Genomic DNA, 27,927 nt, shown 5'->3' on the forward strand with positions numbered 1-27,927 from the left:
TGGTATAGAAAGCCTTGAACGCTCGCTGGGGGTGCTGGGAGAGTGGAGGACTGTTTTTTTTTGCTCCGAGTGTCATGGCGACCAACATCGAGCAGATTTTCCGGGATTTCGTAATGAATAAAATCAGAGAAATCGAAGACGAAGGGCAGCATACGGGGTAAATATCATTTATTCAACATTTTAACAACATGTAGTCACCGGAGTAGCCCGGCTAGGAGAGTAGAAAGAGAGTCCGATCTGTTCCCGGGGTCCGCGGGTCGTACAACGGACTACGGCCGGTTTCGAGCGGCGTGTCTTTGTTTTTGGGATTCGTGTTAAATACGGGCAGACACGAAATCGTGGGTCGGGCCCATGACTGCATTTTTTAATTTAAAAAAAAAAACAACTGCCTGGATATCGGTTTTTCGCCCGATGACGATTTCTGGTGGATTTGAATGTGCGTTGCCCGAGCGAGGAACCTCCTGGAAGCCATGACTGCTGCGGAGTCATGAGCGACTGTAAGGTCCCGCTGGTGCCATGAGCTCTCGGCCTCGTTAAACTTGGGCTTCGTGCTTCTAACAGACACGGATACAGCAAACGTGTGTTGTAACTAGGGGGTGGTTTCGTAATACCGTAGTCTTTAACTTCTGGTACGGCTGTTAAATTTAATATATATTTTTTAAAACGTGAGTGTATGTGCGGTCTTGGGCCTGTGTACGGAGGTAATTATTTGAATAATACCATTTATTTATAAAGCGCCTTTCCAAACCCAAGGGCGCTGACGTATGTATCATGTAACAGCAAAGAGGTTTCCTGCCTTTGCGAAAGTAGAGCGGAATCCGCTCACTGGAGCAGCCATTACATAAGAGCACGTTGTCTCTCCGGCTGCTATTATTAACTCGCTCCCTGAGTCACGTTGACGAAATAATTATATATTATATTGCTGCTGCGCGTTGTGGCCATGAGCCTCTCGTTTTCGATCGTTCTTATTTTACTAGGTGAGACGGATTTTGCACAACTGTAAGTGTGGGGGCCGAACCCGCGGATTTGTCTGCCCACGGCTCTGTGCTCTGGGACGGATGAAGGCCTGAGTGCGGCGGCGCCTCGGCCTGTTTGCTGGCGGCGGGCTGAAGTGCAGCCGTCCGCGCTTCCCGCTTCTCTGGGGGTTTGGACCGGGGAGACGAGGGGGGGGATCCCTGCCATGGCGACCAGAAGGACAGTCTGCGTGCTTGGTTTCTTCGGTGTCTTGTCCGGTTAGTTCGCATTGTACAAACCTGGGCCCCAGGGACTGCTTAAATAGGTAGAGAACTGTGATTTATTTTTAATTTGGTCTCAGTATCTAGCTGTTTTTTTTACTAAAAAAAAGACATTTCAGACGCAGTTAAACTCGGTGCCTGTCGCCACCTGGCATGTTGTGCTGAGATGGTGTAATTGGTAAAGATAACGTATCGATCTGTTTTAGGTGGCGTAGCCTGCTTCCCCCGTTTTTGATGTTTACTCGGGTTATGTTTTTTTCCGGGCCGGGAAACGGCCTTGTTTTCTGTTTGAGTCAGTCTATAGCGCACAGAGCAAACAAAGCAGGCCCAAACACCGCCAAGTAATGCATTTTAAACGGGGTACTGTGAGTCTTGAAACACCTATTAATAATAATTGGTTACACTTATATAGAGCTTTTCTGGACACTCCACTCAAAGCGCTTTACAGTTAATGGGGACTCCCCTCCACCACCACCATTGTGCATTGAGGTTTCTGATCTGTTTAACCTTAAAATGTCGTATTTTGAGTAATTCCCGAGATTAAATCGTTATCGGTCGACAAAAAAGCGACATTAAACAGGTTTTTGACGAAGTGCGGAACTGTCTAGAAAGACCCAGAAAGGGCTTTTAACTCTTATGGTGCGCTACCTATATATCACTTCGTTTATTACGGTGTATTGATTGATGCGGGCTTATAATACACTTTTTTTTTTCAATTTAATCAATGTAAACAAGCGGTTTTGCCTGCTGATTAAAATGCATTATCCAGTGTCTTGAGAGTGGTGACCAAACTGTACGGCTATACGTTAGATTGTGGCATATTTCTGATACTGGCAACTTAAGGTGGAGCATTTTGTGCATTTATTAAAAAATACAAACCCAGTGTATGTTTGGTGGACAGTCGTAATAAACTTTATGTATTTGTAATTTTGGTTTGAAATGTGAAATGTTAAAAGGTAAAACTAAAATAAAAGGTAAAATAATGTGCTGTATTAGATTAACCAACGACATGATCCAGTTAAAGAAGAGGAATCCAGTTAATTGTAGGCACAAGTAAAATAATATGATAAAATGCAAGAGAAATGGAAAATAATATTGCAATGACAACTAAAATAGTTCTTGAAGTATTGCAACAGTACAAGAACTACTAAGGATTAAATTGAATGTATTAATAATAATGGGAAACTTAGAAATTGTTGTGGTAAATCAGTGTTTAACTTTGGTGTTCGCTAAGAAAAAAAGAAAATAACCTCCCCCATGCAGTGAAAAGGTGGGAGTACTGTATTAAATAGTATCGTATACATAGAAGAGGCAGAAGTGTTTTGGGTATGGAACAACTTGTGACTTATGAAACCCCAGGGTTCAATGGTTATTTTACCCAATACACTCAAGGAAACATTTGTCATTAAGAAGACATTGACACTGTGTTTCCAGCAATTGCTCAAGACAGCAATAATACCCAGAAGAATCATAAAACTTAGGCATGCAATTACAGGCCATCAGATCTGACTTCTTATAATGTTTATAAAACAATTAGAACTTAATGCGACATAAATAAGAAACTAGGAAATAGTTTGGATTTCGAAAAGGTAGGCCATGTTGAACCTACGTGCTATTGAACAAACAACAGCAGTGATATATACACATCTGACATTTTACATATTTAGGTTTTTGGAAGTCTTATGAGGAATTTTCTCAAAAGAGGTTAATTCATATTGTACAGGTGGGAGGCATTCAGGGAAATGAATGTTTGCATTGGAATTTATATAGAAAACCATGCCCAGATAAGACAATACTCAAATTGGGATGGTGTAATTAGTGAAGTACCTGTACTAGGATTACTGTTCTTCTTAATGTATATCAGTATACTAGAAAATTAAGTAGACTAGTCAGATGGTACTAGAGAGAGGAGGTTGCAAACACTGTAGAAGGCTAAATTAAAAAAAAGATTTAAATAAAATGTAAGACTGTGCAGACACCTGGCAGATTGTTTAATGTAGACAAGCACAGCGTTTTCCATGCAGGTAGTGAAAACATAAACTTTAAATACAAAATGGGCAACACAGAGCCAGAAAATCTAATTTATGAAAAAAAGCCTTTTAGGTTTTTATGTTGACACATCATTTACATCTTCTAGACAATGTGAAGAGGAAATATAGCAAATAATGTTATCATACATAGTCAAACGTATAATGACATTAGCAAGGTCCCATTTAGAATGTTGTGTATATATATTAATCACCACTTAATAGAAAGTATAATGTGGCTTTGGAATCCAAAGAAGAGCAACTGGATGTTGTTTTTTGGTTTTAAAGGAATGTCTAGACAGGCTGGAAGAACTAAAGGTTTTAGTCTTTAACACGTCTTGAATTCAAAATCCTTAAAGACCTGACATAATCAGCCCAATGATCTAGCAGTGAACAACGGACTATAAGTGGAAACAACAGGGAATTTTTCATTTTAAAAAAGCAGTCCTTTACCCAAACGGTGTTTGGAACCGGCTACCTAGCCAGGTTGTTGAATCTCCTTCAAGAAACAGCAGAATTACACTGTTGATTACCAAATAGGTTAGATGGGCTAAATGAACCTCTCTTGTTTGTAACCATTCTTACGTTTCTTACATTCTTACATTTCTTACAGTTTGGCAGGTAACTTATTCTGTGGAGAGTTAAGACGACAGTCATTGAGGTTGAGAGTTTATTTATTTGGAAAATGATGGCAATACTTCTGGTGTATGATTAAGTTTTAAATGAATGAATATTTCTATCTGTAGATGCAGAGTTATACTCTGATATTTGTGGATAGTTGTCCTTCTATATGGTACATCACAGTGCAGTCAAATAACAAATAGTGATCTGTGAGGTGGTTCTTCTGCTTGCTTTTGCCATATTCTTTAAATAAGCATCACCTCATTGTCAAATTAACATTATGTACTGCTCTAACTGACATAACTCTGGCATGAGACAGGACTTCAACTCAGACACACAAAAAGAACATGCTCACCCCACACAGCTGCAGAGCCTGGAAGAGAAGCCTGGTTTCTGGAGCTGTGAGGCAGCTGTTTTATATACAACCCATCACACTTCCCAGTCTTACAAAATACCCCTTTGCAAACCTGAACAGGCACATTAGCAAAAATTATATTTACATGTTCAGTTTTTCAAAAGGACTTACAGAGCTGGTTCCTCACAGATTTATAGAGAGATGTATCACAGAGGCATTTAGAACAGTCCCTTGTTATAAGCTAATCCAAAATTGTGATTCCCAGGTTCTAATTCTTACACTGTTCAGGACTCATATTTGAATGCAATCTCCTGTTTTGTGGGAAAAACTAATTTTGAAACCAAGAACTTGGACACCTGGGTATCACTTGGTTGGATGTCTTCTTAAAAGTAATGAGTTTGTAAGTATTAAGTTACCTCTTAAAAGAGTAATTAAGTTTTTTTCAATATTGTTACATCATAGGTAAGTAAAAACACATCATGCCCTTTATTTTTACTTTTGGCCTCATAGTGAAGTCCAAGTACTGTAAATAAGGAGACTGTGTGAACATTACCAAAAGGTCATAGAGTATTCATGTAGCAGGCTAGAGTGATCAAGCTGAATTCTCTGTGCTTTCTGTTCCAGAATGACAAGTGATGGACAACCGAATGGTGGAGTAACTCTCACCGGGGAAATGCCAGGACCTGAGGAACAGGCTGCAGGGGCTGTGGAAAGCCAGGAGGAGGCAGTAGCTGAGATGCATACTGTCCAAGCTGGAGTTGTGGAGCACCCTCGAAACAGCCAACCAGGCAAGTGATTCCCTGTCCTGCATCAGCATTCTTGGGTCTGTCCGTCACCTGAACAACAAATATCACAAGTGCTCCTTTTGTAACAAGGAAATACTAGTAGAGAACATCTTCACTTCATGTTCTGCAGTCTTTAAACCCTATGAATTGAAAAAGAAATAAAACCTTATCACAGGGTTGTCCAAACCATGGCTCGCCACTGTTTCTGAAGCTGCCCGTGAGTTAATTTTGAGCTATAAATTTGGCTCGATTTTAAGTAAAAAATGCAGTTCCTATTTTAAACACTAGGGGCCGGCATCACGTAAAATCACATCTCAAAACTGAATAGCTACCATCTCTCCTCCTCTTTACCCTCTTCAAAACTTTAATTCTGTACATTAATGTTAGCAAGCTATTCGAAATGGCGGAACCAAGGAAACTAAAAATTGACAGCGAATGCAGCCATGCTGACAAAATGAATACTTTTTCACTGGGTTCAGAAACAAGTGTATCTGTTTATATGCCAAGAATCAGTTGCTGTAATGAAGGAATATAATGTAAGGAGACATTATGAATGCTCCCACTGCCGGAGTTCTACAGGAGCTTGGAAAAATCCAGATTTCCACAGTTGAGACGCCATGCCAAAAGAATGCTGAGTTTGTTCAGCATACATATGCGAGCAAACATTTTCTCTAAAAACACTAAAGAGCCAAGTAAGATCCAAGAAAAGTCACCTCTGTGATGTACTCTGAGTCTTCACAACACTAACACTTGACAGTGATTCTTCAGTCCAAGACACAGCTTCACTGTTCCCATTAGTAGAGTTATCACTAATGAGTAAAATTTCTGAAATCTTACAGGTATATAAAAATGATGTACTATCATAATTTATAAAGGTCATTTCAAGCTTACAGTACAAAATACTTAAAACTCACCTATTAGTGTAGTCCACTAAATTAAAAGGCAATTTGATTATTGGAATGCACAGATATCCGGTGTTGTTTGTTTATTTTATTTGAGATAGCCTGTGGCTCGCGACTCCATATTGTTTTCTCCATCTGGCCCCCAATAAAAAAAGTTTGCACACTCCTGCCCTATCAAGATCAATATATTGATATTGGTGTTATAGCAGTTGGCTCCATGATGTAATTTGTGATCTAGCTGCAAAGGTGGTGTGAAGTTTAGTCAGCCTGTCACTTTGTACCTTGTGTTGAATGTGTGACATTGTGTTGCAGATACAGAGAAAAACACAGCCCCCGAGGGTACTCCTCCTGTAGAGGAGATGGTCACCAAAGAGGGCAGTGAAACACCCAGAAAGAAGAATAAGAAGCATAAGAGACACAAGAGCAAGAAGAAAAAGAAGAAACGTAAAGAGGAGAAGAAATGTCGCTCTGGTTCAGAGAGCAGTTCTGAGTCTGGGCAGGAGTCTGAAGGAGAATCTCGGACCCGGTCTAGGTCTGTGCCTGCTTTATTTTTTGCTCAGTGGCTTCCTGGTATTGGTGGGAGACCGTGTGGAATTCAGTGCTGCTTAAACTGGGAGACCTGGTTTGAGTTTAGAATACAGGCAGCATGTCTAACCTGTTAAACATGTTGTTGTATATGCTAGTGTCTTAGTATAATTTTGTTATCCTGTGTAATTCCAAAAGATTGGAAGTGAATATGACAAAAATGTTAATTTTAGAATAGAACAGCTAGAAGGAGGGGGTCTTGCAATTTAATATTCATACTTTGCTTTCCATGTTTACTGTGTGTGTAATTTTGTAAAGTGTGGAATGGTGGGCAGACTTTTGCTAAGGTTGCCTTGACACATCAGAATGTCATCCAGCTGTGTTCACTTCACTGCAGTGTGAAGAATGATGTGCAGCTCAACACAGAAGGCACTGCTGGGGAAGCAGACAAGAATGCCCAAGAGGGAGAAGTGGATAAAACTGAGTTGTTGGTGTGTGGACCCAAGGAGAGGCCCATCACAGGCAAGCAAATAGTAGAGAAAATTGTGAATAATAGGATATACAAATGTTAAAGCAAAAATATCTTGGTCCTCAATCTTTAAATAGTAGGTAATTGGAAGATCGTAGCAATCACACAAGAAAACCTTACACTGTATAGCCTTGCTATAATATGATCTTTAATACTGCAACCTTTGTTATAATGTTAGTGCAGTTGGGCAATTGTTTGTGTACTGTAAATAGGTATGAAAACACATTTTAAACATTCTTAAAATTAGATGTTGTGTGCCAATCCACTGAACACCACCTCATTGCGTAATGATGTGTTTATCTTGGAATCAGTGTCATTATCTTAGTATTCTCAGGTTGTAATACCAGCTTTTAACATGCAGCACGCATTTTTAAGGAATATTTGAGTACTATATTTGTGCACCATTTTTCATATTACAAGAAAACCTTCTGCTTTTATTTTCCTAGCTTGTAGTTTGCACTCTGAATTTAGTTTTAATTACAGCAAAATACAGTATGCCAAGGGTGCTTGGTTCATGTCCACTATTAAGTGTCTGTGTTCACGTCTAAAAATGTTTGTGTTCTTTCAGGCTGACAATGTAGAATATTCTTTTAGTATTTATAATAATTTTGATGCACTATCCACTTATATATACAGATAGATTGGAATAAACATCCCTTTACTCTTCAATATATTTGACTCCCAGTCCCTGAAATCAGACTGGCATGAACACAGTAAACATGTCTGTGGGGAAAAAATGAATCAATTTAAAAAGTTTCCCAAATTTGCAAACTAATTTTGCAGTTAGGTATTAAAGTGTAAAAATTCAGAATCATTGCCTAATACTGGATTGTCTAGTGTAGCTGTGCTTAGAAATTGAGGAAGTGTTCTGGAATGTACTTTATTATAACTCTCAAACAAATGTTTTTCTTTTCTAAATGCATGACTTAAGCATTACTGTGCTACAGAAACTAAAGATAATATTATCAATTTTTCATTGTACTGCCACATATTGCTTTTTATTATTAGTTATTAATTGTACCTAGTGTGTGGCCGTGGAAATACAAGTTTAGTAGTCAACAGATCTGTCCCGATGTATGAACTAAACGTTCATATTGACATTCAAAGTTTGAGGAAACAGTTTATGTAAATGTTTCTTCATTGTTATGAGATTAGTAGTTGGACTGGTTTCATTGTAGTATTCTGTTCTAACCACAGAAGTGGCTGTGGATGAAGGTGACAGCAAAACCAAGAAGCAGAAGAAGCATGCAGGCAAAAAGAAGAAAAAGAAAAGGAGAAAGGAGGAAGAGAAAGAAGTAAAGAACTCTCCTACTCATTCCAGATCTGAGAGCACTTCAGCCACTGGAACAGAATCAGAATCTGAAATGAGACATTCCTCTAAGCTTCATGGTTCCTCACCACTGGTCTCTACAGAGAAACCCCAGGAGAGTGCATCACCTGTCACTGTACTGGAAGTGGCACCTGCAACGTGTGAGTCTCTGGAGAAGGTTTCTGAGGTGACTCCAGGGGGGGACCTGAGTTTGAATGTCGTTGAAATGCATCTTGTTTCAGTTGAACCAGAGGTATCATCCTCAGAGAACAAGGATAGTTCTGCAGAAGTGGATGGTGTGGTACCTGAATGTACTGATTCAGTAAATCCAGCTAAAGTTCAGGAACTGCCTGACATTATTCCTAAAATGGAGGTTGCAAGTAGTGAAGAGCCTGCTGAAAAAGAAACAGAGGCTCAGAAAATCAAGGATAGCCCTGAAGCAAAAAATGGAAAGGGTAAAGAGAACCAGAAAGCCAAAAAGAGTCCTTCTGCATCTAGATCGAGATCAAGGTCTCAATCGAAAAAGCAGAGCTCAAGACGCACACCATCTAGGAAGAGCAAGAGCCGTTCGCGAAGCCAGAAACGTACTTCTGGAAAGTCAGGGTCTAGGAGGGCACGCTCTTCATCCAGGAGAAGATCCAAGTCTACTTCAAAAAGGAGGAGTAGCCCGAAGAAGAAGCGATCCGGATCAAGATCAGGAAGGAGGAGGTCTAGATCCAGGTCTGTCAGAAAGTCTGGTCGTAAATCTAGATCACCTTCTCTGAAAAGGTGCAGGCGTACCAAGTCAAGATCCCGTACAAGGAACAAGAGATCCAAGTCCAGGTCACCCAGGCGTAGATACACACGATCCAGGTCTTTCACACGGAACCGCCGGTCACGGTCTAGATCTTGGTCTAGACGCCGGCGTTCAAGATCGCGATCCAGAAGATCTAGATCAACACGGCGCATCAGGAGATCCGTTTCTCGGTCTCCAATAAGAGTAAGGCGTTCGAGGTCCAGATCGAGGAGGTCTAGATCACTTAGGAGAAATCGAAGGTCTAGATCTAGGTCTTTTAGGAGGAGCAGGCGCTCAAGATCTAGATCTCGTTCACGCAACCGGAAGTCTGTTTCTAGATCAATCACAAGAAATAGACGGTCAATTTCCCGATCCAGGAGGTCAAGATCTCGATCGCGTAGGCGAAACAGGCGATCGCGTTCTAGATCTGTGGTACGAAGCAGACGCTCAAAATCAAGGTCTCCTCGGAGAAGCAGGCGGTCAAAAACCAGGTCCCCACGACGAATAAGGTCCAAGTCCAGATCTCCTAGAAGAAGCAGGCGCTCAAAGTCTCGATCGCCAAGGAGGACCAGGCGCTCAAAGTCTAGATCACCAGCAAGGCGGAGACGCTCAAAATCTAGATCTCCTAAAAGAAAAAGATCCAAATCAAGGTCCCCGCGACAAAACAAGCGGTCAAAGTCTAGATCTCCTTCAAGACGAAAACGGTCAAAATCTAAATCTCCCCAAAATAAAAAGACGTCAAAATCTAAGTCACCTGCTACTACTAGTAAGCATTCAAAATCAAGATCTCTAACAAGAGACAAGTCCAAATCAAGGTCTATTTCAAGAGATGGAGGATCTGCAGAGAAAAGTCCATCTTCAGTCAAAGAGGAGAACTCAAAATCCAAAAACCCTGATAAAAATCAGTGCATTACCAATGTGGCCCCTACAACTGAAATGCCGCCTGAGCCTCTTACTTTGCTAAAGTCTGTTTTAGAAGCAGCTTCTGGATTGGAGACCTCTTCTGGAATTTTGGGTTCCCAAGAAAATATAGAGGCAATAAAGCATTTAGAGTCTAGTGAAACTGAATCACCCCAGTCCACAAAACAGATGGTTCCTGTGGAAAGTACTAAAATATCAAGTGAGTCTTCAGATCCAAATACAGACATATTAGTAGCACCAGGTGCAACATGGAAGCCTGTACCCCCATTGATAGACAATAGTGTGACACGCCAGTCTGTTTCTCCTGTAAGACCTATGACCCTTGTAGAAGAGACAAAAAATAGTTGCTCTTTAAGGGATGAAACAATTGGTGAGAAACCTCATGAGGTAGATGAATGTAGGTCTCCCCAAACAGATCAAAGTATGATACCAAAATTGATGACAAGTGAAAAGTGCTTTACTTCTCAGTTGCCTTCGGTAGAAAAGGGCTTTATGTCTGTTTGCTCACTATCAGCAGCACCCCCAGAAGTGAGCTCTCCCACTGCAGATGAACAGTCAGAACCCACCTTGCAGCATACTGAAGTGAGCCTTCCAGCTGCAGATGAACAGTCTGGACCCACCTTGCAACAGATTGAAGTGAGCCTTCCCACTGCAGAAGGACAGTCTGGACCCACCTTGCAACACATTGAAGCGAGCCTTCCCATTGCAGACGAACAGTCTGGACCCACCTTGCAACACATTGAAGCGAGCCTTCCCATTGCAGACGAACAGTCAGAACCCAGCTTGCAACTCATTGAAGCAAGCCTTCCCATTGCAGACAAACAGTCAGAACCCACCTTGCAACACCTTGAAGCGAGCCGTCCCACTGCAGATGAACAGTCTGGACCCACCTTGCAACACATTGAAGCGAGCCTTCCCATTGCAGAGGAACAGTCAGAACCCACCTTGCAACACCTTGAAGTGGGCCTTCCCACTGAAGACGAACAGTCAGAACCCACCTTGCAACACATTGAAGTGAGCCTTCCCACTGCAGACGAACAGTCAGGACCCACCTTGCAACACATAGAAGTGAGCCTTCCCACTGCAGAGGAACAGTCAGAACCCACCTTGCAACACATTGAAGTGAGCCTTCCCACTGCAGACGAACAGTCAGGACCCACCTTGCAACACATAGAAGTGAGCCTTCCCACTGCAGACGAACAGTCAGGACCCACCTTGCAACACATAGAAGTGAGCCTTCCCACTGCAGACGAACAGTCAGGACCCACCTTGCAACACATAGAAGTGAGCCTTCCCACTGCAGACGAACAGTCAGGACCCACCTTGCAACACATAGAAGTGAGCCTTCCCACTGCAGACGAACAGTCAGGACCCACCTTGCAACACATAGAAGTGAGCCTTCCCACTGCAGACGAACAGTCAGGACCCACCTTGCAACACATAGAAGTGAGCCTTCCCACTGCAGACGAACAGTCAGGACCCACCTTGCAACACATAGAAGTGAGCCTTCCCACTGCAGACGAACAGTCTGGACCCACCATGCAACACACTGAAGTGAGCTTTTCCACTGCAGATGAACAGTCTGGACCTACCATGCAACAGATTGAAAGTTCAAATGAGCAATCTAGGTCATCTTCAATTAAAGATGGAGAAAAGATATCGATGTCACCTTCTTCCAGCAGAGATTTGAGATCTCCATCACTAAGCATTCAGGAGCCCACAAGGTCCACTTCACCCCTCTTGGATAGACCGCCAGAATCTCTGACATCAGGTCCTGATAGTTCTACAAAGCCTGATTCTTCTGCACCTAAACAAACCGATTCCAGTGTTACTGAAGCAGAGAATCTTACAAAGCTAGTATCTCCTGAAGAAGTAATCAGTTCTGATATTATATCTCCCTCTGTAATACCAAGCACAAAATCAGTATCTCCTGCAAAAGATAATTCATCTCCAGCAGCAGAAGAAAATTCAAAGTCTGAAAAGAAAATTAATCAATCTAGTTCAAGATCACCATCAGCAGAGGCTAAACCCTCAGCAAGAAAGCAACGTTCAAAATCCAGATCACCTTCAGTTAGCAAAGATGTCAGATCTTCAAAGCAAAAAAAGCATTCGCCCACATCTCCCACTAAAAAGAAACGTTCAAAGTCTAAGTCTCCTTCCAGGAAGAAGAAATCGAAGTCTAGGTCACCTGCTCGCAAAAGGCGCTCAAGATCTAAATCAGTCACTCGAAGGAAACGTTCCAGATCTAATAGTCGAAGGAAGAAGTCAAAGTCCAGGTCTCCAGTGAGAAGAAGGAGGTCCAGGTCTAGATCTCGTAGTAGAAAGAAGAAATCCAAATCTCCTGCAAGAAGAAAGCGATCAAAATCCAGGTCACCTGCTAGAAAGAAACGATCAAAGTCAAGATCTGTAACAAGAACCAAGCGCTCAAGATCTCGATCTCCAAAAAGAAAACGATCCAAGTCAAGATCACCAGCACGAAAAAAACGTTCCAAATCCCGTTCTCCAAGAAGAAGTAAGAGGTCAAAGTCCCGATCCCCAGCAAGAAGGAAGAGATCAAAATCTATTGAGAAAAGCAAGCGTTCAAAGTCCCATTCTCCAGCTAGGAAGAAGCGCTCACGGTCAAGGTCCACAGCACGAGCTCGGCGTTCCAGATCACGCTCCACATCCAAGCACCGCAGGAAGTCTCGTTCCAGTTCCAGGGGTAGACGTTCTAGCTCCCGCAGGAGACAGGGTCGCTCCCGATACCGTAGCCGCTCTATTGATCGCTGGCGGAGGCGTGCCCCCAGCCACTCACCCATCCTCATTCTGCGGAGGCGAAGGTCCAAATCACGAACCCGGCGAAGCACTAGCAAGACCCCTCCACGCCTCACTGAGCTGGGTAAGACCTGCCAGGCATAGTTTTTGACTTCTTAAGTTTTGTTATTGTTGTGATGATTGGTCTGTTACAAATATGATGTTGCAGTCAGAGTTAAGCTGTGTCACTGAAGTCATATTCTTCAAAATAGTTTGATATCCCACTTTAAGGTTTAATATAGATGAGGCCAGTTAAATAAGCAATTAAAACCAAAGATGAAAACTGTGTATTAATGCAGCTGAAAATAAGTGATGCTTTTTTATATGTTCAGAGTAGTCAACGTCTTGCCTTATGTGGCATGAATGGTGTTTCAGTGTATTGATGCTTTTCTTTGACAGATAAAGACCAGCTGCTGGAGATTGCCAAGGCTAATGCTGCTGCAATGTGTGCCAAGGCAGGCGTGCCCATTCCAGAGAGCCTGAAGCCCAAAGCTATACTGCAGCTGCCTCTCCCACCCCCAGTGCTGCCTCTGTCTCTTCCTCTGCCCCTTCCCTTGCCAATGAGTCTGCCCATGAGTCTGCCTATTAGTCTCCCCACAATGAACAGCCTACCCACCACTCTTCCCACCCTGCAAACAATGCCCAACATGTCCACAATGTCATCCATACCTGCACCCCTGCCCATTGAGGAGGTGAAGAGAAAGGTGGTTCAGAAGGCAAACAGCATCAGCATTAAGGAGCTTACTGAGGTGAGGGACACTTGTGGTTGAAAGTGAAATGTAGTGTCTTTCTAAATGTGTTCAGAACATCGTGACCTTCTAAAATATTATTTATAATTCTTCATGAAAATACTGCTGTCAAATTATTTAAATATTGAAAGAAAACAGTTGCATGTGATAATTGGAAAACTGGTTACTTGGAGTTTTCATGCAAAATTATACCACCATATCAAACTGATGAAGGTTATTGAAGTCTAATGAAGTTGCATACTACGTGTTTATTTTAAAAAAAACTTCTGCCATTTTTATTTGATTTTTACATTTTGTAATTGCAAGGCTATGGCTGTTCTGAAGTGATGCCTCTCTGTTCCTGCAGAAGTGTAAGCAGATTGCTGAGAGTAAAGAGGACGAGAATGAGATTATCAATAAGCCGCATGTGTCAGATGATGAAGATGAAGAGAGGCCTTTTGGCAGCCAGGCTCTTCGAGTTGGTGAAAACAAGGGGATTTCCTTCAGTCTCAGTGTAAGACATTACATACTTTGTACATCACTAATTGAACAAAGCACATGCTAGCACAGAATCAGTACAGTTTGCAGCTGGTTCTGGACTAAGCATTATTAAAATCACAATTAGTAATAGCATCACAGTACAATAAAAATGTGAATAGCCCACCAGCAGAACTTGATACAACAAAGATGGTATCTTGTAATAGTATAGTGTACAAACTGTCATGATAATACAATGCAGAGTTTCTAGTCAGGAAATTTGAGTTACAGATTATCAATACCCTCAAATTAAAATAGAACTCCAGCCATCCACACAGTGAAGTTCAGCTGAAATGTTACTGTGCTGCTAGGTGGCCACAATACAGAAACCTTGTTTTTCAACAGAAAGTGTAATAATGAATTAGTATATCTGAGCCTATTGCTGAGCTTCATTTTCATATGGAATTTTTAAAGCAAAAAAAAATTGCTCCCTCTTTTCTGAAGTTTCCTCTGAAAATTTAGAGGATCTAAATGTAGGTACTGAGGGCTGGTTATAGAACAGAGGATGTATATTTATTTTTGGAAACCTTAAGAGTAATAAGAAATGGAGCTGTATTTCCATTGGTACAGTAAGTTTTAAAAATCAACTTTGGGGTACTCAAAGCAGTTATATAACATGAATACCACATACTGAACCCTGTGCTGCTGTTCCCATAGAATCCATCAGCAAAACCGGTGTCACGGACGGAGGTAGCTCTGACCAAGGAATTCCCCGTGTCGTCTGGGTCACAGCACAGGAAGAAAGAGAGTGACGGCGCCTATGGGGAGTGGGTTCCTGTAGACACGAAGCAGGAGAAAGACAGCAAGGACGACGTCTTCGGTGACACACCTGTGCAGGTGGGAACCGCGCCTCTGCTCCAGCCCCCCGCCTCCACTGCGGGCTCCCAAGCGGGCACGGGCTCGTAGACTGAGACGGGCACAGCTAGCAAGCTGAGCTGGAGCCAGTGCAGCCAGTGCAGTCACCCACCCCCTTCCCCCAGGCCTGCCCCCTGCGCCAGGCAGCCATCACTGGCACACCCGCAGAGAAACTTCCTGTGTTGCGAGTTGTCTTTGGACTTGCAGTTGGGAATGATCCACTCCCCCACTAGCAGAGGCAGCTAGACAAGAAGCACGCGTGCTGATAAAGGGCCTGACACCGCTGCACCATGTCTGTGGAAACTCAGTGTAAACTGTTGGAATTCCTTGTCTCCTGTACCTATCTAAATGCCCCCAGATTCCAGGAATTTTGTTACTGCTGGGTGTGGAGTCTTCATAAACCAAAATCTCAGTTTGAACGCTAACTGATTTTAACAAAGAAGGTAGGAGTGTCCAGAGCATGCCATTTAGCAATGGAAGCTTTGCGCTGTGTGACTGATCAGTGCAAGCCTTCCTAAAGAGAACTTTTATTAGTTTTTCTTACACTGGCATACCCGAGCTGAGCCAGAACCTCACTGAGCCTTCCCAGCACGGCTCAGGTCTTTCACACTATTTGAAGTACAAGCCACATCGTGGGACATGGGACGCATTCTGCAGCCACAGGTGCACAGTGCTGTAGTGTGGATTTATTTTAAACATGGATCCTGTGGTCTCGCTTTTCTTCGAGTTTTTTTTTATGCATTGCTGTATGCAAATGAAAACCAACAAATAGGAGGAGAAGAAAATTACTTGGAGAGAAAAATTTGGACCTCACAGAGTTCATCTGTTAATGTAAACAATTTAAAGGGGAAACTGTGTGGCAAACCTAAGAGATTTAGTATGTGAAGTTGGTGTCATTCTGTGTGGGGTTGGACACCAATTTCAGAAGGTAAGTAGCTGCAGGACTCTGCCCAAGAATGGAGTTCATAAAGTCATAAAAATGGCATTTTTGTGGACTGACCTACACTTATCATAAGATCTCTTTTTTGTATTCCTGTTTTATCACAACACTGTTTTGTGCTGATAATTATTTTCCTGTTCATTTCCTGTGTATATTGTCATTGATTCTATAGTTTCAGAAAGATTTCAGGTTTTGTTGAACACTAGATTCTACCCATAGTCACAAGTGCCTGTGTTTCAACTTCTTATGGCTAGACTTTTTTTTTCCGCTACACAATGTTGACTGCTATTGTTCTTTTCTCTTTCAAGTAGTGTACGACAGGCCGTCACAATTAAATAATGTATATGTTAGCTCTTGCCTTGGCCCTGGCCCAGTGCCACATAGCTTGTGAGGCCAATGTCCCATGGCTTGGTTCCACCTCGAAAGTGACCAGCATGAAACTAATGTGCGGACATGTCTCTGGTGTACCAGTGTGAAAAGAATGTTTGCTATTTAGTTGGTGCTGATTAAAGGGATAATTCAAAAAGGAAAATCCAGATGTTCTCTTATGGAGGGAGAAAAGATCTCTGAACCCTGCTGTTTGATTTTTTTGAGGAGACTTTTTTCTGATGTGATCATCTCTTAGATTCACACAAGCTGTTGGCTCCAAGGCTAAAGGCAATGTCTAGCCTGTAGAGAGGGAAAGCACCCCACACTATAGGGTAGCTGTAGACAGATGTAGAGTAGCTTCACTTCTTGTAATTTGCAGAAGACACCAATTCTGTGTAGATCTTGTGTGACAATCAAAACCTATTCTCTACATTTGAAGTGCAAAATGAATGATCCTCTGGCAAATTTTCAACTGAGAAAGCTTACATTGGTTTGACATCTTGTCACTGTAATTCAGATTTTTAGGTGTTCTGTTTTGTGCTTTTGTTTTTCTTAAAGATTTCTTAATTTGTTTTCCCCTTGCTTGCTTATTCAGTTCTATCTGCTCTGTGGTGTAGAGAAAGTGCCCTGCTGGATGGACTTTGGCTCCATTTTTTTTTCTAGGCAGTAAATGGTAGTTCAAATGTATTTTGGAGCCAGTACTCCAGTAACAGGGTACAGCATCTGCCACATGGAGCAATTTGTTTAATATAGTATAGATTTCTCAGTTTTTAAACCAGCAGGGGTAACAAAGTCAGTGTTGCAATAGGGAAGTTGGCACTGGACCAGATGCCCTGTTAGCCTGTTTTCTGTGTAAGAGCTCTCTAGAGTCAATGTGTTTAGAGGCTGGGTCTTAAGGTTATTGCAAAAACTTGCTTCTGTGGTGTTGTTGCACAAGGGGACAGCCCACCTCTCTGAAGTCACTCCAAACTCCTGCTCTGTAAGACATTACATGTCTGTTCAGACAGGTGTCTGGTAATTGCTTTAAGCACTGCAGTGCTGTTGTCGTCTTCATTCTGGTCTATGCATGCCCACACCTACACACACACACACACAGCTGCTGCTTAGGTGAATTTTTTTTTGTACTGCAGCACTGTGCTGTCAATACAGATCCCAGCACCTGGGGAATGTCCTCTGGTTCCAGGACATGGCTAAAATCGCCAAGTATGGGACACTGCTCCCACACAAGGCCTGCTCTGATTGTATTGAATTTTACATTCTGGGATGTAGTTTAGTACTCTGAACATGCAAAAGGCCGGAAAAAAATCTGTAAATTTTAATCTTCTGCACTGCATTGCAGTGCTAAGAGCACTGACTTGTTGATTTCAGGTGTACAATGAAGCAGATCTTGTCACTTTGTACATAATTGTATAAACAGTTGCAATGCAGAAATCCACATTCCTGTAGAATCCCCTCTCCTAATGTAATCATGTTTGGCTTTTTATATGAAATGGCATTTTAGTAGTTTTTTTTTTCTTTTTAGTAGTATGTCATTTTATTTTCATTGTACATAATGCTATGTTGATTATTAAAGGAAGCTCCTGAAATCACTAAAGCTGGCTTTTTATTTTGTATTTTTTCAGTTACTGGGACATCTGTGTGGCTTTAAAATTGCCTCAAACTGTTTAATGAGTTAATTTATTCACAAGTGTTTCATTTGAATGCACATGGAAGAATGGTTTTAATACCTGCTTAAAACTTTTGGAATTATTCTGCTGTGATTTCTGAAACAAAGAAGGGGCTCTTAAAGTAAAAGCTTCTGATACTTTTACAGCAGTGCATGGTCATTATTCATAACAGGGTTCTAGCTGTTTCACCAAAGACTTGATCTGGCCTTTAGTTTTCACCTCTGTGAAAGACTAAGGTGACTCTTACTGATGGAAAATATATTTTCTATGTGACTTTCATTTTACCATCGTAGTTCATATTTTTAAATCAAAACTAAAGTTGATCACATTTTTACAAGACTGCAAGAGCATAAAGTTGCAAACTCAAAAATGACTTAATATTAGAAATGTTGTGACTGGTGGTATTGTGTTCATGTTACAGGATGTCACACTGTATAATGTAACGCTGGTGTTTTATTCTCAGGAACTTTCATTCAAATGCAATGAAGTGTAGGTGAGCATATGTCAGCTTTACATTTTACCTCTGTTGTGAGGTTTACTTTAAAACAGAACATGTAAATGCCCTGTGTAGTTCTCTGAAATGGTTTTAATTTCAGCCGTTGTGCATTTTTGTATTCTAAATAAGTGTTTATGCTTGTGCCCAATGTGATGAGATATAATTCCTATCATAATAAGTACAAAAGAAATTAAAATTATTAAAATTCTTTTGGTGAGTTTTTAAAGTCGCCTGCTTGTTTAGTCCTTCTTTAAGCTACTCCTCCACAGATCCTCAGGCAGTAACAAAACTTTGCTTCTGTGGAGGACAGTTATGTAGATGTACAGCAGGTCAGGATCTTGACAATGTTGTGGGATGCATTAAGGAGCATTTTTACTTACTGATTTGTTCTAATTTTGCCTAAATTTAAAATTGCATAAAATTTGAATTTTCTTAATCCAATTGAGATCTTTTTGGAGGCTTTGATATGTTTTTTAGCTGCTTTTGTACACTTATTGTTCAGGTGATTTTGATATCTTAAACGCACGACCGTTAAAGGGAAATCAAAACAGTTCTGATGTATGAGAGAGTAAAGCTAAAAAAAAAATATTGCACAGCTACAACCTGTCAGGTGCTGAGAGCCAATGTACATATTCTTCATCTTATTACGTTTTAACATCTTGGCTTTGAAGTTTAAATGGTACCCTTCAAACATTTATGCTTAAACAGATAAGATAACGAGTTTCTTATTAGCTTTTCTGTTAACATTTGTGAAGTGTAAATGCAATCTGCATTTTGTGTTTTGGGTATTTCAGTGTTTAAAAGTGTTTCATATGGACTGAAACTAAGATGGCATTTGTTTTGGAAGGAAAACTGTTGACCAGTTGTGGGGAAGGTAAATCGCCTGTTTTAGATCAGTGCTGTACATGTCTGCTGCTCTGATCAGGAAGCCGACCTGCCCTCAGGCTCCTGTGTTGTCAATGCCAGCAGTGCCTTTAGGTCCTGTGTGCCAGCCCACCCCAACCCTCACCCGGACCCCCAGCTGCACAGATACGGGCAAACACAAGGATGGACGGGGATCCGTTTTCTTTTAGTGACTGGTGGTGCTTTCTCTCCCAGCCTGTGGACATCACGCTGGCAATGAGCGAGAGAGCCGCGGCACAGAAGAAGCTCGCTGAGAACCCCTTCGACGTCAACGCCATTTGCATGTTGAATCGGGCGCAGGAGCAGGTAAGCCCCTCGCCACTTCTTTTCCCCATTTCCTACCCAGGGGCGGAGTGCTGCACAGGGCTGCAGGTCCACAGTGGGATCATTGTATCAGCACAGTTGGTGGTGTTTGGGGAGACTGCGGACTTATTGGATTAATAACTGAGCAGATATACTTGGTATCATTTTACAGAGAAACATTTTGTTGGAATATAAAACAAGCTACCTATTCATTGGTTTAAAGTGAATAAAATTCGCTTCTCACTGGTATATGAATGACCAAAAAAGGCTTCTGCCTACTTTGCATTGCCTTCTGTACAGCTTATGCTTAATATTAATAAATATTAAGCTTTGCTTTGTTTAAAACAGAGAAAACACATCTTTACCCAATGTGGAGTGAGAGTATGGAGTAAAGGTAACCAGATGATACCCTGACTTCCTTCAAGGAACAGCTAGATCAGATCCTTGGATTATCTACTAGCTGCTGTACAGGCCAGGTGGGCCTAAAGGCCACCTCATTTGTAACCATTCTTTTGTTCCTGTATTTGAACAACATAAGAGAAAAAACACTTATTCAAATTGCAATAGGGGTTTTACAAATATTCTCCTTCAACTTAAATTCAGTGTTCTTACATATGGGGTATTTCAGAAGATCAAAGGGTTACTCGATTGATATTGTAATGCACACAACATTCTCAGACATGTCACCACACTGAGACTCCTTTGTCCACTTTCACATTTTCACAGTCGGCCAGTTAAAGTCCCTGACTTTCCCCCAAAATTTAGTTCATTAAAACGAATGTTTGCTTGTTGCCCATAGGTACTGTGGTTTTCACTTTAATTGGTCTGGTACTACCCTATGTTTTAGGATGTCTATGAATAAAATGGCGGCAGAGTCCAGGTTTAAACAATAAAGACCTTTTTATAATAACCTGTCTCCCCTGATGAACCTGTTAACCTCCACATAAGTGTTTAATTATTAATAGAGTTAGTTTTATGTTTTTCTTCCTTCAACACCATTGGGAGCAAATGAGTGTTCAGGTTTCAGGCCATCATGGCACCCAGTACTGACACCTCCCCTGAGCTTCTCCAGAGTGGCTGCTGCCCCCTCCCCTGCCACATGTGAATCCGTGGCTGACCCTGAGCCGGTTGCTTCCCCAGGTGGATGCGTGGGCCCAGTCCAACACCATGCCAGGCCGCTTTACTGGTTCCACCGGCGCGCAGGTGCTGTCCTCAGAGGAGCTGTCCAGCAGCGGACCGCAGGCCTGGGTCAAGAAGGTAAAGCTATACGTCACGGACCGAGAGACACGGCGACTGAGCCCCGCTCTGAGATTGTGAGGCAGTTTGTGTGGATGCAGTGCTCTCCCCAAACCTGACCCCTGTCTCCACGGCTTCCATCTGTGCCCAATGCAGCTGAACATGGCCTGAGTAGTATTCAGTTCTCCATCACAAGAATGGGACTCCAAACAGGAGTTTAACTCAAACTATTACTGTTCTGAGACACAACTGATAGTTCTGTTGGGATACAGGGCGTTATTTTTCAAAGGCAACGGTTTTAATCTAGAAACCTTGTATGTATGAAATGCAGCCAGCTTTACTGGTCACATCCTTGACCTGTTGTTTTTTTTTATATACAGTATTACAACTTTCCATACATTCTAAATGGGTTGTAGAAAACATTGATGGTCTTCATACAGTTTACAACTTGCATGCTAGCATGAACATTATAATTCTAAACTTAATCAACTAGGTGACATGTAGAAATCCTGTCACCTACATGCATAATCCATGAGCTTTTTGTGATTGGATTGATGGAAAATTGTCACAGTACTTAGTAACTCCTGACAATAGCTAATTTAAATGTTAATCCTTAATGTCCTGGAACACTTGGTAGAATGAAAGCATGCTAACAAGTGATGCCTAATTTGACACTATTACACGTGTGTACCCTACCTCACACATACCCCTTTTCCCTTTTCCCTGGAGCCTTTCTGGAACTGGCGCCCCACCTTTGCTCTGTAGTGTGTTCAGTGTGTACTCAGAGGCAGCCTCTGTGTGGTTGATGTCTGTCTCGTGTGTTCATTGATGTAATCAGTTCACAAATGTGGTCACACCACATAGCTACAGCATAAGAGCCTGGCTAGAAACTGGGATGAACACCACTCTGATGGGCTGTTAGGCTGAAGTAGGAACTGCTTGTCCCCTGTGGACAACTGCTTTCCCTCCTCTCTTTCATAACATGAGTTATTGTGTTTAATTTGGTGTGAAGAAAAGTGATAGTTTATTGAAAATTGCTGTACTTTATGAGCATGCAGCAGCTTCCATATTTTTTCATGCTCCAATTGTGGCCTTCAGTAATGACTTTTAAATTGCCATACACCTGTAGTTCAAAGTAGTAACCATAAAACGCACACAATTTTGAAGGAGGACTACACTGTGCACCCTGGGACACCAGCTGTCATTGGGTACAAACACAAGCACAAAGGTGCCACTAAACCCAGGCAGCACGTCTGTGGCAAATGGGGGGTAATGGGAGCATCTAGTGAGAAAAACCCACAAAGAACATGCAAAATCATGACACAAGGCACTCCACTCCAGAACTGAACCCAGGACGCAGCTGCACAAAGGGCCATGCCGCTGTACCATCTGTCTTTTATTCCCGATTGCCAAAACGTTATTAGAAAAAAGTTCACAACTCCTAATGATTCAGGAATGTTCATATTACCTGACTCTAGTACATGTGCTTCTAGTTTATACACATCTAAGATCTACTGTCCAGTTACATCAGTTCACTGCAGCTCGTTAATTCTGTGCCACACAAGACTGTAACTGGGACTTTACAGAGCTAAGAATACTTCCTGGACATTTGTCTAATTTGTCAGCCTGTGGTTTATGACCTGAGACCTTTAGGAGCAATAAAACCCTGTTTGTTGGAGCATGGAAGCCAGCTCTCGGTCAGGCTCTCTTCAACGCTCTTTGTGAACTGGATACACCACTGGATACCATGAAACAGATGTTGATGTTGAAAATTTTATCAAAGCAGGTACAAAACAGGATGGGCACCCCGGGTCCCTGACACTGGGGTATTTATCAGTCTGCATGGTGCCCTCTTTGCTAAAAAGAGGCTTCTTGGAAAAGAAAGAGAAAGAAAAGAGGGGAAAGGAGAATTGGAAGTAAGTATGCCTGTCAATCCACCCTCTACCTGGTCAAATGGATGTGGGAGATCCCCTGTGTGGATGAAGGGGGCTCCCTTGGATCAAGTCTGGAGTGCCAGGAATCAGGGCACTGTAGGTGGGGCAGCCCTATCCCCAGGTATGCTGAGCTGTCATTGGGTTTTAATGTCTTCATTTGGTAGTGCCGAACTGGTTTAAAGGAAGCCGTTTATCAGGTCCTTAGCTACTGGTGAAGGAACTGGCGCAGTTCATCAGTGGAGTGAGGATGTTTATATTCCCATTGGAAGTAAAACTCAGGAGGCTCAGTGTTGTGGCCTTCAGCCCAGTACCTACCTATGAGGGGTGTTTCCACCTGTGGCAAGAACAGAGAGTTGGTTCCCAGGGTTTTTTCAGTGTGAAGGCCTGAACACACTGTTTCATATCATCACTGGGGACTTGAGGGCATTAAAGCCTCCTCTGGCAGAGAGTGAAGTGTCTGCCAGTGCAGTACTTTCCATTGTAGGCTTTTGCACATCCAGCTGTTACATGGTGTTAATGGGAGGTTGTGATGGTATGCAATGGAAGGCCTGGTACTGGACTCCCCTGGTCTGAGGAACACAGAGGAGCTCTCAGAGCTACTCAGAGTGAAGGCACCTCTCAATCATGTGATCAGCTTGTGGTGTGGTCGAGAACTCTGGAGTAAGGAAAAACCATTAGTGTTTCACTGTGGGTGGGAATGAGGGAGAGAGGTGGAGGTTCACAGAGTGACCTGTGAACTTTCACCCCTCTGTATGGAAACTTGTTGCAGGGTCAGTCCTTGTAGCTGCCTTGTTGCCATGGTCACTCTCAGGCCCTTCTAATCACATCAGAGCACGGCCGCAGAGGCCTAGGTATGTACACCGACAACACCATTATATATATATATGTGGATTTGTATATATATAATTTTTAAGCGATGTTGTGCAGTTTTGCTCCTCTATAGCGAGTACAGGGCATTTGTCTATAGCTGAGTTACATATGCTATGTACAGCGCGTGAAGTGGGGTCCCCCTCTCAGCATTCCTCTTGTAATTAGTCTCTCCCACACCACTCTTTGGAGGGATTGTAGACTGCTACTACTCTCCATCAACTTTCAAGCGTGAACTGAGACCTACCGATTGGACATGCATTGGCTGACATACTGTCACTGCTCCACTAGACTTTTCTATAGGATTGCACAGCAAAAAAAGATGATCTTAAAAGTGTCAGTTGTGTTAACTGTCCTCTGATCAAACCTTGATTTGAGATTTCTTCTGTTTTTTGATTATGTAACTTCTATACAGAATACAGTGGCACCATTGTATAAAGAGAACTTTAAATCAACCTTGGAAATTAGTTTAGCATTCTTGACAGTGGTGGTCTAATGACTGGGCAGCAGAGAGAGGGGCCCAGCATTGAGTCAGGACTGCTGCTCAGTATAGACAAGCACCCTGGTTAATCCTGTAATTCAGAGGTATGACCAAGAATGAGATACAAACTCTTTTTAACCCTCTGTTGCATGATCTTGTTTTATTTTTTACCTTACAAAGATGTCTTGGTTCGTCTTTGTTTATGCATGGCTGCGTGCAATAGAGAGTTAAATTCCAAGCAGTCAACGGTTGTCAAAAGATTTATATAGACCAATGAGCCTGTTCAGTTCCTGAGTCCCCGAGACACCAGTACACACCTCCCATTGGGCTGCAGTTCTACCAAGAGCCTGTTGGACAACAGAGTTACGTTGTTGTGGCAGTAGGTATGGTGTGACGACTAGGTTGTGTTTTATCTGAGAACCTTAAGTCAGGTTTTATTTTATCAATGTTTTGTCATTTGCTGAGTGGACAGAATTTTGTGTCAATGGGGTTTGTCATTTTTCAGTCCAAGGTTCCACATAAGAGTTTTTACTCTTCATTGAGTAAGCTGCAGGCAGGTGACTAGGCTGTTTAAAAATTCATAAGCCAAGTGCATCTTTCACATATAACAGCAAGCGGGATGCAGAAGTCAAGAAGTTGAAAGGAGTTTTCCTTGTATGAGGTGACGCTTTGACATGAACCTCTGTCCCTTGCTCTGAGGAGGTTTGAAATTAGCGAGTGGCCTGCAGAGATGTGCTGTTAACTTTCTTTCTGTTCCTTGTGTGCCCCTCTCTTTCTCTCTGTCTCTCTCCCACTGCCTTCCCCACTCCCCATTCTTCAGGACCAGTTCCTGCGAGCAGCACCAGTGGCAGGGGGCGTGGGGGAATTCCTGATGCGGAAGATGGGCTGGCGAGAAGGCGAGGGGCTGGGCAAGAACCGTGAGGGCACTGTGGAGCCCATTATAATCGACTTCAAGACAGACCGGAAGGGTGAGGAGTGCGAGAGACTGAGTCAGTGTTTTATCTACAGCAAGATGGACGTTTTACTCTTGTGTACAGCTGTGAGAATGAGACAGACATTGAAAATACACAGTATGCATTGCACGGTGCACTTCACAGTTCACTGGAGTGAGTGATAGCAACACACAAATGATATCAGTACTGTACGCTGCCTGGAGAATGATGCACTGTTCTGCACTTAAGCAACACCGGCGCTGCACTGAGTGTAACAGAACATAAGAATAATTCAGCCCATCTTGTCATTTGGTTAGCCAGGGTTTTCATTCTCCTGTTTGTTAAAAAGATCTCTTTCAACAATATGGCTGGGCAGTTTGTTTCTCTCAACCCCCTTTGTGTTTAACAGTGCTTTTGGTTTTCAGCCTTATATGAACTAACACCCTCTTAGTTTACACTTATTTTCTCTTGTTCTTAATACTGAACTAGTTCTCAGCTAACTTAGTTACCTTTATAGTTACCTGATTATCTTTTGTAACTTTAAATGCTTGTCAGGTCACTTTGTAGTCTCTTGTGTTAGTCTCCAAGGAGAGAGCCTTGCACTGAGAGCAAAGAAGATACTGTACACTGTGCTGACTGACGGAAATACTGTTCACTGTGCTGAGAATTATGGAGAACCTGTGTTTTACCCCCAGACAGTACCGTTCTCACAGTCCGTTTTGTTCACAGGTTTGGTGGCCGTAGGAGAGAAGACTCAGAAGTCAGGCAGCCTGTCGGCGATGAAGGATCTTCTAGGTGAGTTACTCTTCCAGACTTCCTGTCACTCAGTCTTGCTGCCTGAATCCAGAAGGCCTGATCCTGGCAGGGATCTGGCTGAGGCCGTTTCACTCTACCCTCACTGACTGTGACTCATACAGATCCACCAGCTTTTCATTTTTAAGACTGTGTGCCTCTCTGAAAGACACAGTGCAAAATACTCTGAATTTCTACAGATTTCTGAATAGTAAAACCATACTTCTTGCTCTGTATCCTTAGCAGACATTGTTCATCAAGCTGAAGTTAAATGTTCTAACCCCTTAATCTTTGTTTCAGGGAAGCATCCAGTGTCTGCTCTCATGGAGATGTGTAACAAGAGGAAGTGGTCGCCCCCGGAGTTTGTCATGGTTCACAACAGTGGCCCAGACCACCGTAAAAACTTTCTTTTTAAGGTCAGGCTGCCCCTCTCTCCCCCCTTTTCTCTTTCCTCCCTTCTCCCTATTCCTCCTCCTTGTTTTCTTCATCCCTTTCTCTTGTTTCTCTTATTCGTTTACCATCTTTCTCTTTTAAATGTATGCTCAGCACCATCCTGAGGAGCTAGGAACTGCAGTGTTGGGAATAGATATCCTATGTCAACGTTTTAGTGATACCGCATTTTTGTGCTGCATATACTAAAGGTAGTAGCTGAAAATACTATCTTCAGAAAAACATCTAGGATGTTAACCAAATAACTGACCCAATCATCTAAATGATTTGGGTAAACATTTTAAAAGAGCAGTATAATGCTTGGATCTGTAGTTAAGAGTTCTTAATTTGATTCATAGGAAGAAATTTTAAAACCCTACAATGCAGTAGATATACTTAATTTGAAGTGTTATTTTTTCCTCGTAACACTATTAATGGACTTATTTAAGAAAAAGCAGAGTACCCAAACAACAAGGTGGGGAAAATTGTCATCTTTACAACAGGAACAGGCCATTTAGGACATCTGCACAGTAGTCTAGTCAGTGCATTGTCCATTTCCTCATATTGGTGCAAAACTGATATTTCATCAAGTTTCAGATCAACGAAGCACACATTCCTGCCCTGCCAACAGAAGACTTTCTCCAAGTACTTCAGCTGACATGAAGAAGGGGGACTTCCCTCCTGCTTGTGAACAGATGTAGGGTCCAGGAAAAGAGTAATGCTGTTTAAATTCAGAGAATTCTGAATGTATTATTTTTACTGTTCCCAGGTGGTGATCAATGGCAGAGAGTACCAGCCCCATACAGCCAGCCCTAACAAGAAGCATGCTAAGGCTATGGCAGCCACAGTGGCCCTGCAGGCAATGGGGGAGGTGTCTGGGGACAGCATGCCCACTGGCCCCGTGTTCACTGCTGCTACCAGCTGAAACTGGAACCAGGGTTAGGACTCATTCTAGTTTCTCTACTTCAGACCAGGTCCCAATGCCAATTCCTATTTCCTATTCACGGAACTGGTCATGGGAAGTGGTGGTAAGGGAAGAGGAAATTGTAATTGACTAACACAGGAGCAGACCAGCACTCTGGTCTAGACTGACCAACTGACCAAAAATGGAAACCTCAAGAAGCGCATTAGTGCAGATAGACTCAGATTCCAGGACAGGAGGACAGACCGGCAGCTAAGAGAAGGTGTTCTAGTTGCTGTGCCTGGTGCCCATTTACACCATTTAAATCATGAAAATCAACTGTGTTGTGCAACAATTTTTTGTCAAATTTTTAATGATTCTCTCCTTTGGTTTTAAATGTTTTTGTGTTAGGTTCGGTTTTGTCACTTATGGAACATAGCTCAAACGGACTTCTTGTGTTGTTACGAACAAACAATTTCAGTCTCACAGGATGGTGTTTATAGAGTCTGGATTTTTCCGAATGACAGACTTTGAAATCTGATTCCAGATCTCAATGGCCCTGATAGTAAGAGCCTTTAAGTCCTTCCCCTGTCAGTAGGGATGTGTGGAGCAGCTACCCCAGTAACCTCATGTTCTTATTCCTACTGTATTCAGTGTTTTAAAACAATAAAATGTGGACTCATTCAGTAGTGGAACTCATTAATTTTCTCATTGTTATATAATTCTTTCTTACAGTGGGGGAACTTTGTTTCAACTGTAAGACTGAATGAGAAGTGTGCA

At 42.3% G+C, this 27,927-nt stretch overlaps 2 protein-coding genes across 2 annotated transcripts; both read left to right on the forward strand.

The window, feature by feature from the left end:
- LOC148676444 (uncharacterized) lies at nt 1–22,706 on the forward strand. Its single transcript, XM_088608176.1, has 10 exons — nt 1–157; nt 4,863–5,026; nt 6,238–6,457; nt 6,848–6,972; nt 8,177–12,862; nt 13,177–13,526; nt 13,873–14,019; nt 14,700–14,879; nt 19,468–19,578; nt 20,716–22,706. Exons 1-10 carry the CDS (start codon nt 75–77, stop codon nt 20,890–20,892), a joined length of 6,243 nt encoding a protein of 2,080 aa, XP_088464302.1. The 5' UTR covers nt 1–74; the 3' UTR covers nt 20,893–22,706.
- LOC148676445 (protein SON-like) lies at nt 20,944–27,831 on the forward strand. Its single transcript, XM_088608201.1, has 5 exons — nt 20,944–23,596; nt 24,914–25,061; nt 25,755–25,820; nt 26,118–26,233; nt 27,016–27,831. Exons 2-5 carry the CDS (start codon nt 24,965–24,967, stop codon nt 27,169–27,171), a joined length of 435 nt encoding a protein of 144 aa, XP_088464327.1. The 5' UTR covers nt 20,944–23,596; nt 24,914–24,964; the 3' UTR covers nt 27,172–27,831.
- The last annotated feature ends 96 nt before the right edge of the window (nt 27,832–27,927 follow it).

Source organism: Lepisosteus platostomus, chromosome 2 (assembly GCF_059453375.1).
Source record: "Lepisosteus platostomus isolate fLepPlt1 chromosome 2, fLepPlt1.hap1, whole genome shotgun sequence".
NCBI lineage: Eukaryota > Metazoa > Chordata > Actinopteri > Semionotiformes > Lepisosteidae > Lepisosteus > Lepisosteus platostomus.

Coding starts and splice junctions, on each gene's coding strand:
- LOC148676444 (XM_088608176.1), top strand. CDS start 75: ATGGCGACCAACATCGAGCAGATTTTCCGGGATTTCGTAATGAATAAA. Junction 6,458..6,847: donor GAATCTCGGACCCGGTCTAG/GTCTGTGCCTGC, acceptor ACTTCACTGCAG/TGTGAAGAATGATGTGCAGC. Junction 14,880..19,467: donor TCGGTGACACACCTGTGCAG/GTGGGAACCGCG, acceptor TTTCTCTCCCAG/CCTGTGGACATCACGCTGGC.
- LOC148676445 (XM_088608201.1), top strand. CDS start 24,965: ATGCGGAAGATGGGCTGGCGAGAAGGCGAGGGGCTGGGCAAGAACCGT. Junction 25,062..25,754: donor CTTCAAGACAGACCGGAAGG/GTGAGGAGTGCG, acceptor TTTTGTTCACAG/GTTTGGTGGCCGTAGGAGAG. Junction 25,821..26,117: donor GGCGATGAAGGATCTTCTAG/GTGAGTTACTCT, acceptor TCTTTGTTTCAG/GGAAGCATCCAGTGTCTGCT.